This window comes from Euprymna scolopes, chromosome 23, assembly GCF_053919585.1.
Source record: "Euprymna scolopes isolate OS-2025 chromosome 23, ASM5391958v1, whole genome shotgun sequence".
NCBI classification, from domain to species: Eukaryota; Metazoa; Mollusca; class Cephalopoda; order Sepiida; family Sepiolidae; genus Euprymna; species Euprymna scolopes.
This window is the reverse complement of record NC_136504.1, coordinates 43,329,695-43,343,407: the sequence shown is the minus strand read 5'-3', so window position 1 is coordinate 43,343,407 and position 13,713 is coordinate 43,329,695. Positions and strand designations below refer to the sequence as shown.

Below are 13,713 nucleotides of genomic sequence, written 5' to 3'. Positions count from 1 at the left end.
GTTGGAAGACATATAGCAAAGTGGGTGGGGTGGGGGAGAGGGGTATCAACATTTACCGGTGAAACGAAGGCTACAATGGCACATATCTTTTAGTGGAGGCAAACATTTGGTAGTGCTCCATTTGTTTCAATATTATCTCACATCGTCGAAAGCTGGTTGATGACGAGTTTCCTTGCATGTCCGCTACCTCTTCTGTGTCCACTTTGCCATTGCCTGATGCTGTCCAAAAGTCTGAGGAAACAACATCTTCCTAAGGAATATATCCCACCCACTTTTGTTTCAATTTTCTCCAAAAAGTATGTGAAACAAGTCAGTTTTGTCTTCACGTATTTCTTTGACGAAAAAAAAAAAAAGGAAAAAAAAAAATTGTTCCTTTCAATCTTTTCTTGAAACAAAAAAAAAATCCATAACATTATTTATTTGCCTAACAAAAAACTTGTTCCTTTGGACTTTTTCTGGAAAAAAATTCCTTAAAATTATTTATTTGAACAAAAAAAAAAACAACCTTAGGTTAGGGTTAGAGCTAGAGTTGATTTTTTTTCAGTGGTAGCAAAAACAACTTGTTTCCTTGAAAAAAAAAAAATAATTGAAGAAAAAAAAAGGGTTTTCCACTTTTCCTTCAGTAAAAAAATATCACATTAAAAAAAAAAAAAATTGTCCTTTTGAACCTTTTTTGGAAAAAAAATTCCATGAAATTATTTCTTTGACAAAAATAAGTGTTCCTTTGAAAAAGAAAAAAAATCCTTAAAATTATTTTTTTACAAAAAAAAAAACAAACAAAAAAAACTTTCATTGAATTATTATTTGCTTGTTATAACATTTTCTTTTCAGTTAATAAAACTTAACAATGACGGTAGGTTTTTCTTTTCTTGTTATGCTTTCATCGATGACGCTCGGCTTAATCCGGCTATTGACGTCATGTTCTGGGGAAAGCCGAGCAAACGCTGAGTTAGGTTTGGATCAATGTCTGCATAAGTTACCGAAATTTTTAACCTATAAAATTTTCAGCTTATGAAATTTTTAACCTATGAAATTTTCAGCTTATGAAATTTTTAACCTATGAAATTTTCAGCTTATGAAATTTTTAACTTAGCTTTTAACTTTAACTTATTTATCTATAATTGCTCTCAATTGCAAGTTGTTACGGCCTTATAACAATCAAGGCAAACAGTGATATATGAGATGCCTTCAATAAGTTTCCAGACTTTTTATACAGGCATTTAAAATTGTCGTAGACTCTTGAAAATTCAGTATGTTATTGCTATATATCTTATGAGATGACTGACCAATTTTTATGATTTCAGGTTCTGAATGAACAGCTGCAGCAGAAATTGATTGATTGTCACAGCTGATGAATTTCAAAAATGCAATCTGGTCATGAAGACACTTCAGAAGAACAATATGCAATAAAATTCTGTCTTAAACTTAGAAAAATGCCACAGAACCGTAAAGAATACCTCACTGCTTTTAGACCATCTTGAATAAATCGAGCATCAGTTTTTGAGTGGCTTAAGAGATTTAAGGAAGGCAGAGAGTCTGACAGACAGTCAACAAGGAATACTATGTTGAGATTTTAAGAGAGTTCAGGAAGAGATTCATTTGGAAGAGGCCAGCACTCCTCAAATCGAGTCAGTGTCATTTCCATCAAAACAATTCACAAGTCCATAACTCCATCCTTGTCACAGACTTTTTGACCAAGATGAGCATCAAGACAGTTCCTCACTCTCCCTATAGTCAACATCTTGCTCATTGTAACTTTCGGTTATTCCTTATGGTCAAGGAAAACAGTAGAGGATGTCGTTATGAGACAATTGAGGAGATGCTGTGACGAGGGCCATTGACACACTCTCACTAGAGGACTTCGATGAGGCCTTCCAGAAGTTGTTAGAATAGTACAAGTGCATTGCAGCCGGAGAAGATTACTTCAAAGGGGACTAGAGTTTCATGTGTGTACTATTAATAAAAGAGCCTATACAAAAAAAAAAGTCTGCAAACTTATTAAAGGCACCTCGTAGTTAACAAAAGGTATTAATGAAAGTATGTTACAGAAGTATGCATCATGATCCTGGGGACATAACTGCTATTAATATTGGTATTTACTTCCTACTGCAGAAAGATGTGACACACGGTTAGAAGGTGGAGAGAATCAAGCCAGCGCCCCTAAAGAAGGGGCGCTCTGGCTTATTAAAAATTGCTTGAGCAGCCCCAAGTCAAGGCGTCTCATATAGTAAGCAATAAACCTACTCCTTGTGAAAAAGAGGAAGCAAGACCTGTGAAGATGGCTCTCTAGGGACTACTCAGAAGAAATGTCTCAACCGAAAGATAAAACGCCACCAAAATGGCCCAGTTTCTGTCAGCTTGATTATCGAGATCAGGCAATCTACTCGTATGTGCACGTTATTGCCACTAGATGGCAAATAGATGCCAGCAATATCTACCATAACGTTTCAATGTAACGGTATTCATTGTGCCTGGGTGTGTCTATTTATGCATAGAATAGGTGATGGAAGTCTACAATGCTAACTAAGTATACATAACAGATGTAACACAGCCCCTTTCGCTGTAGAAGTCTCCAGATACAGGACAGCTTTCAACTCTAATAGTTTCTTTCTTCACACTGCCTGTCTCTGTAATTCCCTCCCTGCTCCCTGTGTCCCCGACAGTACTAATGTACAGAAATTTGAATGTGATGTGAACAAACATCTTGCTGCACAACTCCCTGCTTTGGATGCCCTTATGTAACGCCACAGGAACAAACAAACAAAGGAAGAAAATAAATAAAAAGTCTGACTCTGCTTTTTTTTATGTGCAAATGGAATGCATTTATTCATGGTTCCTGTAAAACAACGCATTTCATTATATTTCCAAAGTCTTTTCCCCCCACACACGCTTTTTATAAGTCTCAGTTGCTGCCACCTCACACTGGCTGGTGCCAGTGTAGTCTCACTCTTGATTTTCATGCGTCCATCTTCCCTGGCGTGCACTTTGCTTCTCTTCTTGACCACGTGGTGTATTTTTCTCTCATTTTCTTGTGACAGAAACTCGGGTACACTTACTAATTTGCATATTTGCTTTAATACTGCTGCTGCTAATATTTTCGCTAGCCAGCTATCATTCGGCTGCTGCTGATATTTTCTCACACACGGCCATACGCACTCTTGTTACACTTATAAATCTGGCGCTTAATTCATGATAGCCCCTTATGGCTCAAGTTTTGGGTGAACCGAAAAAAAACTTTTAAATAAAAAAAAGCCTCTCCCATAGTTCAAAAGACAACACAATATAAAAAAACTAAAATAAAAATATATAATTAAAAGACCAAAAAAGAAAATAATAAATAAATCATGATAATCCATACATTAAAAGAAACTTTTTAAATAGTTGTTTTTTTTATTTACAGCTTCGAATTAACCTCGAGTTCATTTTCAGCAGTTTCGTAACTCATACTTCCTCCCTATTATGACCTTTAACCTCTTGCATTCTATGAATGATGTTCCTGATAAAGGGGGAAGAATTGCTGTTTTTTTGGTCAGTTCTTGTTTTGTTATGTGGATATTACCAACCCTCTAATAATAAGGAGATTAGAAAATAGATCCTGGGTTCACTTTCGGCAACCTCGTAACTTACTTCCCATAGTTTGTCCTTTAGTCCTCACATTCCATGAGCAATGTTTCTAACAAACAGGGAAGAATTGCTGTTTTGGTAGTCAGAATCTATCTAAAACATTTTCACCTTGAAGTAGTATAATCTTTTTTTCATCTCCTTATAACAAGCTGCTACATGCCTTGTCTGGATCAATTTGAATTAAAAAGAAATCCATTATTCAACTTTCAATCTAGCCATCTCTTTAACCTTGAGGTTTTTTGACCTTGATAAGCGTTTACCCGTTCTGTAAAGCATTTCTTTGATTTTCAAGACTTTGGTTGCATCGAGTTTAATAAAAGAGAGGTGCTTGAATCCAAGCTAACACTTTCTCCAGAAACAGAAGGACGGGGCGACGAGACATGATCAAGGATCATCTTCAACATGTTAAACTGATGTTCACGATCTTCGCGATGCCGCTGAACCTCAGTCTTTATTTTCTCGCGTTCCAGTGCCTGCCGTTCGCGTTCCACTTCGAGTTTCTTCATTTCAAGATCCAGTCGAAGATTCTCCGTCTGCAGCTGTTTGTGCTGGATCTGTTCCAAAGAATTTGTGAAGTGGTCCACGATGGATCTCAATGTCTCCTCAAAATGGCTCACCTCCGCAGTTTGCTGCCGTCGCTGCCGTCTGGCATCACTTGCTTCGGTCCGAGCCTCATTTCCCGCAACAAGGATTTCCACTGGCATTAAAGGAGCTCCACCTGCTGCTGTGGAATCAGTGTATGAAGATGCTGAAGACGGCAATGGTCGAGAATCATGTGACTTGTCTGTAATAGATTGATTTATCTGGATAATGTCTAATGGTTGGTGGAAATGCTTGTTGGTTTGGAATGTGCTGGCGCCAGCTCTGTTTTCATTCAGTTGGCTGAACTGACCAATTTCTTGTTTTTGCATAATATTCCTTACCCCTTGCATGTTGCTGGCCCAAAGCTCTTTAGCTATTGGCTCAGACAAAGCTTCAAGAGGCTGCACATTGGTCATCTGGAGGTGGTTCATGACTGATTTATTAGAAAATGGTTTGCTGCCTTCGTTCAAATGCGAAATTGGTTCCTTTTCGGGCAGGAAAATGTTAGACGTTTCCGAAAAGGAATATGTCGATCGTGGTTGGTTCGGCTGATTTTGTAAATTTGGTTTCCCTATTTCTGGCAAATCCAGCAAGAGATTCCGGTTATTAGTGACAAGATTGGTATTTGAAGAATTGGCTGAATCCTCCAAAGAAATCACATTCAGCCATTTAGATTGAGCAGGGCTTAGAGAAATTGCTTCTAATTTGGTCTCCATAGGTTTGCTTTCTGTTGGTAGATTAACTGATGGTACGGTCACCACCGATTGGCTGGTTTTTAACTCTGCAGTCGAAGCAGACACGTTTTCTTCTTCCTCATCAACATAATCATCGTCATCATCGGAGATTTCAATTTCGTCCGACAGATCATTTTCTATGACCTCACACTCCATCATCGGCATAGGTAGTTGGTCAAATTTGCTTCCATCTGTGGCATTGCTCTTTGCGGCATCCCAGGATGTATTTGCAGGTGGCTTACCATCCAGTGGCACCACACTGCTATCCAAATTGGAACCACTCTTTGTACTGAGCTTTTTCCTAGTATTTGTAGTCTGCCGCACAATGTAATCGATTTCTTTATAAAACCGACACAATTTTTTCACTTTTCCCCGAGTCCGCAACAACATACGGCAATGTTTGTATGCCCTCTTCAAAGTCTTCATACGTGTCTTGCACTGAATTGCCGACTTGGGATAGCCTCGTGCTACCATCTCGTTGGCAATTGTCCGGTAGATCTGTCCGTTGGCACTGCACAGATCATCGGCCTCAAAGAGGTTATTCCTCTCCGTCCACACCTCTAGCAGTGTTCTCGTCTCCATATCCGACCATGACAGACCTCGCTTGCGAGTAGAGAAGTTGTAAGTGATTTGCATACCGTCTCCGTTCATACTGGAATCAGAGTATGGCAGGTCCGGATTGGCACAATCGGCTTCATGGGACATTTTGAGGGGTGGCGCTTGCTGTCCTCTCATCAGATCATTTATTGCAACGGAATCGGGCGGTGACAGCGTTTCCACTTTCACCACCTCAAGTCCAAACACTTCGGACATCGTAGGAGCGCAAACTGGAAGTTGTCAAGATTGGGTTCAAATCAGTTTTGTGAATTTCATTTTAATTAAAAACTGTTGTTCTTTCTCTGCAGTTTCTTACATCAAGTGGCTTCATACCCTGTCTGGAGTGATTTCCAATAAAAAAAACTATTGAAAATAGTTGATGTTACTTTGTATTTTGAAATATAATCAATCAAAACGTCTTAGTGATGTCATTGTTTGATTGGCTTATTCTGCACAAACCAGTTGTACTATTCTTAACGACCTGCTCTCCTCACATGTTGCTTTCTCTCTGTATACAGACCAATAATTTTATGTCAGCCATAAAATGTTTCTTTGTCTTCAATTTCAATACAATATTTCTAATTACATAACTTGACTAACATTGAACATTCAAGTTTTTCACTTATATCATTGTTCATTGTCCAATGATTGATGTCATAAAAGGAATGTTTCACAATTTCTCCATCCTATTACATTTCAAATAACCTTTTAGGCTTTTTAAAAATTTATTCATTTCACAGCTTAATTTACTTACTTCTTAGAAAACATTAAAATACACTCAATCAGAATATTTCGTTTATATCATTGTCCACTGTCCGATGATTGATGTCATAAAAGGAATATTACATTTCACAATTTTTCCATCCTGTTGTATTTCAAATAACCTTTTGGGCTGTTTAAAATTTTTTTTTTAATTTCATAGTTTATTTTAGTTTGTATTCTTTGATTTCATAGTTTATTTTAGTTTGTATTCTTTGATTTCATATTTTATTTTAGTTTGTATTCTTTTAAAGTGCAAGTAATTCAAATTTTTCAGCTCTTTGGGGGAGGGGGGTCAAAGATTTTCGCAGAAAGATGTTCAATGAAATAAGCGATTCCTGTCTCGAAAATGATTATTTGACTTATTTTGTAGCTTCTCCATCATTCTTGTTCTTGTCATTTTCTGAAAGGTTTGGTTCAGTTGTGATGAAGGAACCAGTTATTCAGCACCAGGAGTTTTCGACGTTTTCTTTCCAAGAATAAGAATGCAGAATTTACAACTCATATATTTCATCTGAAAAATAATTAAATATTTTTGTTTAAATAAAACTGAGAAAGTAATTACAAAAAAAGAAGAATGAAATATATATATATATATGGAATATAGACTTGTCATTCATTTATTATATTGCTCTGTAATTACATTGAGTTTCTTAAATAAGGAATGGTATATATTATAAGGAAATAAAGTATATTTTGATAAATATATATATATATATATATATATATATATATATATATATATATAAAATATTTGGATTTTACCGTCATTTAAAAAAAATTGGATTTTACCGTCATTGGATATTTTACCTTTCATCAGACTATCCATTCACGTGTAATCACCTTTTTCTTCACCATATTCCTTATGCTTCACTTTTTGTTATCAAGTAAGATCTTTGACTTACTTGCAGTTTCATCAAATACTTTTGTATACAAAATCCGATCCCACATTTTGCGAATTCCTACCCTCTGATGAGAAGGAAAGTATTTCTTCGAAACTTCGCGGATTAAGGACTATCCACTTATTTAGTGTTTCCTTTTCAAATTAAATATGTTTTTAACTCTTTTTCAAAGTGTTTTTTAACATGTTTTATTAACTATTTGCTCACACATATATATATATATATATATATATATATATATATATATATATATATATATAGCAATACAGCAATACATAGACACTTAAGAAATAAGTGACTTTGTGGATAAATTGTAAATTATTGATTAATTAGAACAATTAAAATGAATTATTTTTAAACCCCAAAACCAAGGAATATTTCAACATGTATTTTATTAGGTTTCTGAATTTTTTGGATGCAGATTAATTATTCATATTATTTCCATAGCCCTTGAGCCCCTGAAGGGGTATAGGCCATCTACAACTTTTTTAGATGTTTTTGTAGTGAGGAGTTCTTTTTACAGGGGAGGGTGCTGGCCCCACGCCCAACCTTCCCAGGAGGTACATACAGCGCCTAGCCTTCCCAAATGGTCACCCATCTGGTACTGGCCAGGCTCAACGTTGCTTAACTTCGGTGATCTGGTGTGCCGTACATTCATATTATTTGGATTCTAGGAATTTTTTCTCTCATCTCGCATATTTTCATAATGTTTTGGTTGATGTAACATCCAAATTTCTTCAGGTGTATTTTGTTGAACTTGGGAATCTTTCCGCCGAACTCGGGAATCTGCACGGAATTCTAAATGGAACCCTTTATTTAATCCATGAGGGTGGGGTAGTGGGCTTTCGTTCTGTCAGCCATGACTGGGTAGAAGTCCTAAGTAATTCGCAATTGCATTTTTGAGTGTCGCTCGCGTTGAGGCTTGAACCTTCAACCTCCAGAAGAGTTAACTTTTACAAGTAAATTTTTACCAAATACTTTATCCACTTGCACACAATTTTAGCATGAATTTTTAAAAGCCTTAAACTATTTTTGCTTCTAAACATGCAATCTTTATACTAGCAGGAAAACCAGACATTGTCCGGGATTGAATGATGGTTGATGAATGTTTTACATGTCCATACTTTTATTATCATTGAAATCAAATCGATAGATTGCCTGCTCTAGTTAAAGGAATATGCAAATTAGTTAACCTTCATGCAGTCGCTCGCATATCCATGACTGAGTATATTAAGAAGTTTGTTTTAACAAATCACAAATAGAAAAAATCGGTTTTTAATATCAATATCTTTTAATATCAATATCAGAGCGAAAAAAACTCAACTTTATATATATATATATATATATATATATATATATATATATAGAGCAAAAGTACCCGTCGTTGACTGGGTTCAAAAACAGCCTACAGAAAATGGACTCTGATTTATGAAAGTATGATAGGTTATGAAAAGGAAGGGTTGTAAAGAGATAGCTTCGAATTTGGGGGTATCAAAACCAAAGCAAAATATGATGAAAGTAAAAATAAAATAAATAAACCCCATAATTTATTATACCATACCTGTTCACACTGAAACACTTATCACAATATTCAGTGGATCTATATTAAAAAAACCTTGTTAAACTTTGTGACACATTTCCATTCTATGGAGATCAGGCGCGAACGAACACCCCATAATTTTATCATACCTTATTTCTTCAAACTGAAACATAATTATCAAAGTATACTTACGCAGATAGATATGAAAAGTCTTTATTAAAGTTTGTGCCTATTTCCATTCTATGGAGGCCAAGCACTAACACAGACCCCACAATTTTATTATACCATCCCTATTTAAGTTAAAGCATACTTATCAAAGTATTCTTATGTACATCTATATCAAAAACACTTGTAAACGTTTTTTTTTAATTTTTAAATTTTTTATTTCCATACTTTGTGGACCAGGCGCGTATGCAGACCCCACAATTTTAATGAACCACCGTTATGCCAGATCAAACATACCCATTTCTGTGTCTCGATACATCTTCTATTATTATATGTGATCAGTTTTTGTTCAATCATTATTCAAGTGAAATATAGCAGTAAAAGTTTTACCTTTGCCTTGAAATATTATGGAAAAGACAGGATATCCAGAAAAATTTCATATTTTCGCAAACAACACCTAAAACAATTAACTTCCGGTTTTATATGGAACCTGCTGACTCGATACATCTTCTATCATTATATGTGATCAGGTTTTCTATAATAGTCAACCATATTCGTGACCAGATATTTATTTGCTCCCCCACCGAGCAAATTAGGCACAAGGCCGATTTTTAAAGTGAGGACTGAAGGGGAAATGGGGACCAACTCCCTGGGGAGTAAGGGAGCTGGATAGTGACAATTGGTATGAAGGGTTGCCCCTTCATTGACCAAGGTCTTATATGTGGGGTCGCCCCCACATATGGTCTTTGCTTGCAGTATCTGCCGGAACAGATACTACACTTTGACCTTGGCTCGAAGGCCACAAAGGTGGCCTATTCGTAACCAGACACACACACAGACGTTCAGCTTTATATTATAGATATATATATATGTATATTGTGTACAGAAAGTTGTTAGATGAGACAAGTCATTGGTACTGTCGGTTTCAAGCCCGATAATTAGGACCGTTAAGATATCCATATCCTTGAAACCGACGGTATCAATGACTTGTCTCATCTAACAACTTTCTGTACACAAAATACAAAACATAAATATGCTCTTATATTTTGGATTTTCCTTTTAACTGAGCACTCTACTGGATTTCTTTTTCAAAAAAAACTAATCATATATATATATCTATATAAGGCAAACGTGGCATGCGCAAAAGGCTTTTTTCAGAGGCCCTTTCGAGCGAGTTACTATTTTTTTAGAACTTTTTATATACTCCTTAGATTATAATATCTACGATTTGCGAACGGACATCGTCTCTACATTTATTTTCATCAAGTTTTATAAAAATTCCTCTATTCCGTCGTTCCGCGTGTTTGTTGGTCTTTCTCGTATAAATAAAACGAAACTAAATCGAAGCCGATCGACTCGCCTGGCCTTCTTGGCCCGGGCTCAAAGATTCAAACAATTGCTATTCATTTGGAGAACTCCTCCCCTTTCCCCAACATCGTGGAAAAGTGCTTGCGCGATTTTTAACTTCAAGTCAACTTTTTAATTGTTAATTTTGAACGCTTTTCACTTCCTCTTGCCTCGTAGTGTAGATCTCAGCTTTTGTTTCACGCCTTCATGTCATGTGCTTGAGCCTGCCTGCCTACTAACACTTGTTTTTTCCAAACACCCGGGCAACGCCGGGCACCCCCGCTAGTATATATATATTTTATATATATATATATATATATATATATATATATATATACACACACACACACTAGCAGGGAAACCCGACGTTACCCGGCATTGAATGATGATCAACGAATATTTCACACTCCTATATTTTTATTGTCATCGAAATCCGTGAAATCGCCCAGGAGGAAGCTTCACATGCCTCCATGCAGTAACTTAGTTCAAAATGTTATTCTACATTGCACTCTAGAGAACCTACTGTTTTTTTTATAAAATTATTTTATATAAACTTCTTTCCAGATAACGAAAAAAAAAAACATTAAGAAATTTACGTGCAGGGTTTGAACCTACAGACCACGTCATGCAGAAAAAAAAATGAAAAAAAAAACATGTAAATTTTTAAGTCTTATAAAATGCTTTGCAGTTAATGAAAAAAAAATAAAGAAATTTACATGTAGAGTTTGAACCTACAGACCACGTCATGCAAAAAAAAACAACAAAAAAAAAAACTCCCACAGTAGAATTTTCACGGCCCGTTGTTATATCATTGTTGCTAAGTGACATGGGAAAAAAAGTGGCTTCACCAATGATAGATAAATTAAAATAACGGTTTCAATTATTAATATAAATATGAGACAAAACTTATACACTAAAGTTCTGTAAATTTTAAAGAAAATCTGTTCACTCGTTTCGGAGTCTATAACACACACACACACACACACACACACACACACACACACACACACCGTTGCATTTTTTTTTTACACACAGGAATCACCACTTATCAAGGTCCGGAGGCCACTCGAGGATAAGGGTTAATGGGTATACATTAGTCAATGTGATTATAGCGTAGTAAACATAAGTAGTGGGACTTTTGTAAATTGGATTATGTAGGGGGACGGTTTATCAAGAACTTGTTTACATTGGACTTGAAGGCAATCAGGTTGTAGTCAGCTAGAAAGCAGGCAAATGGAAGAGAGTTCCACAAGTGTGCAGTTCTAAGAAAGAAGCTTTGTTCGTGGAATCTACATTTAAGTCTAGGTACAGACAAGGAGTGTGGGAAATTATTGACAGTGGTTTTTCCCAGATGAGTGTTTTTTGTGAAAGTTTGGCGAGGGGGACGATAGATTGAAAGTTATAGACAAGATACAATAAATGTTGATATATATGAATTCATTTGTCAGTTCATTACGGAAGAACCATCATTATATCCTGATAAGTCTCCATTTAAAGAATTATTCAATATTCTTTACTATAACGACACTGATACTGCACCAACCACACCGAGTGTCCTTAACCTCGTCGGATTCCACCCGATATGACAGGTGTTCTTTTGATCGTACATTGTCCCGTCACAAATTGGCCTGTTGATCGTCTTCACCCACAGTGTTTTCATTCATGGTTGGGTGCTTTGCCTCTCGATCGAATCGTCTCCTACCCTGTGTAGGTAGTCTCCGGGCGGGTACATCAATCACTCCGCTGGTCCTTGCGGCTTGCTGCAAAATGAAGAGTCCTCACCACAAACAAACAGAACTCCGGTTTATAACAATAACAAACTATTTATTAATTTCATTACTTCATAACAGCTACTGTCTAAATTGAGGTGACTGACTATAGTAGTGAAACGATGTAAGACCAGACCAGTAAAGTCACAGATTTCCCATTAACACAGGCTAGTTAACATCATAACATTAGGGCCTGAGGGCTCCCAATTGGGAGCACTTGTCCAGCCCAGCAGTTCAGTTTGCTGGTTACGACTCTACTCTTTTTAGAATTCCTTTTTCTAAATCCAACCCCTTTTCCCCACCTCTCCTTCAGAGAGTGGTTACAAACACCCTTTCTTTCTTCCTCTTAGAGCTTACCCTTCGTCTTGTCCATTCAACACCTCTCTCTCTCTCTCTGTTCCCCTAATTTCTACTCCTCCTCTTCGAACTTATCTCTACCAAATTTCAACCCTCATTTGCACTGAGGTTTTTACTTATTATCAAATTAGGAGTTATTAGTCATTCCAGGTCGAACAATGCTTGGCGGCGACCCTTACCCTTGACCCCCATTCTAAGTTGTCAGCCTTAATCAGCTAAGGATCTCTGAATCTCTTCATACCTCTCAGCAGAGGTTTTAAAAACAACCTTTCATGTTAACAGATATATAACGAAAATGAGATAAAAACAATTATTATTTGTTTTTTCTCTTTCTGACAAAATCCCATAGACATTTGTTTTGTCCCAATCAGACATCAACACCCCCTCTTCTGCCCTCTCTTCCTCTATCCTGTCTGGTCAAACACCCCCTCTCACCGTAATATGCACCTCGCTGCATGCATTTATGACACCAATAGTGTCATATTACTACCCTCTGCTTATATATTAGATAAAACAATAATCTACGAACATGCATTTCACTGCACCAAAGCTCATCAGTGTAGCTTGACTGTTATAGGATTCGAACCTCAGACCACATGTGCTATGGGTGAGTGCATTAACTATTACACCACGATGACTAAGTGTTATTTTTATCGATTTTAAACTTATACCGATTTTTGTTGACTATTTTTTTTATATGATATGTTCGGATCCTAGAGCAGTCAAGCTATGCTGACAAGCTGTAGTATAGCGAAACATGTGTTCATCAATTATTGTTTTATAAATAAAATAATAAATAAATAATATTTGTTTATGCTAAAAAAAAAACAAAAAAAAAAAACAAATACGGGCGATTTTTCTCAAGAAAAATATTTTCCAGTTCTCCAAGGTTGGAGACACTAATAACCGTACTTAATTATCGTAAAAAAAAAAAAATAAAATAAAATAAAAAAAAAAATAAATAAAATAAAATCGACATTAAGCTCCGACTGCCATATGGGCGATCGGGTTTCAATCCTGGCTGAAGGTAGTTGCTTGTCTAGTCGCACTGATGAGCTGTGAAACAGCGAAACAGTACTGTATGTGGATGACTATATATATATATATATATATATATATATATATGAGAGAGAGAGAGAGAGAGAGAGAGAGAGAGAGAGAGAGAGAGAGACAGATAAGTGTTTGATAACTAGAAATCAAAAGTAATAATTGTTACAATTATTGGTCTGTCACTCTTTAGTTTAAAACCGCATTTTATTTGGTTTGTCACACTTATTTTGAAAGATCATTTTCATTGGTGTGTCACATTTATTTAAGTTGAGACTGCGTTTCCTTTA

General features: G+C 36.1%; 1 protein-coding gene and 1 long non-coding RNA gene across 3 annotated transcripts in view; both read right to left on the bottom strand.

Moving 5' to 3' along the window:
• Positions 1-3,355: 3,355 nt before the first annotated feature.
• Positions 3,356-6,677, bottom strand: LOC145245854 (uncharacterized). Its single transcript, XM_080107560.1, has one exon. The coding sequence runs from the start codon at positions 5,751-5,753 to the stop codon at positions 3,912-3,914; it is 1,842 nt and encodes a 613-aa protein (XP_079963686.1). The 5' UTR covers positions 5,754-6,677; the 3' UTR covers positions 3,356-3,911.
• A 30-nt stretch (positions 6,678-6,707) lies between these two features.
• LOC145245698 (uncharacterized) overlaps positions 6,708-13,713 on the bottom strand; it is a 49,627-nt gene continuing 42,621 nt past the window's right edge. For both annotated transcript variants that reach the window (XR_013863011.1, XR_013863012.1), the window contains exon 3: positions 6,708-6,810. This is a non-coding gene — a long non-coding RNA (uncharacterized LOC145245698). The remainder of the gene's footprint in view (positions 6,811-13,713) is intronic.

Bases quoted from the DNA above. Each gene is read 5' to 3' on its own strand.
- LOC145245854 (XM_080107560.1), bottom strand. From the start codon at position 5,753: ATGTCCGAAGTGTTTGGACTTGAGGTGGTGAAAGTGGAAACGCTGTCA.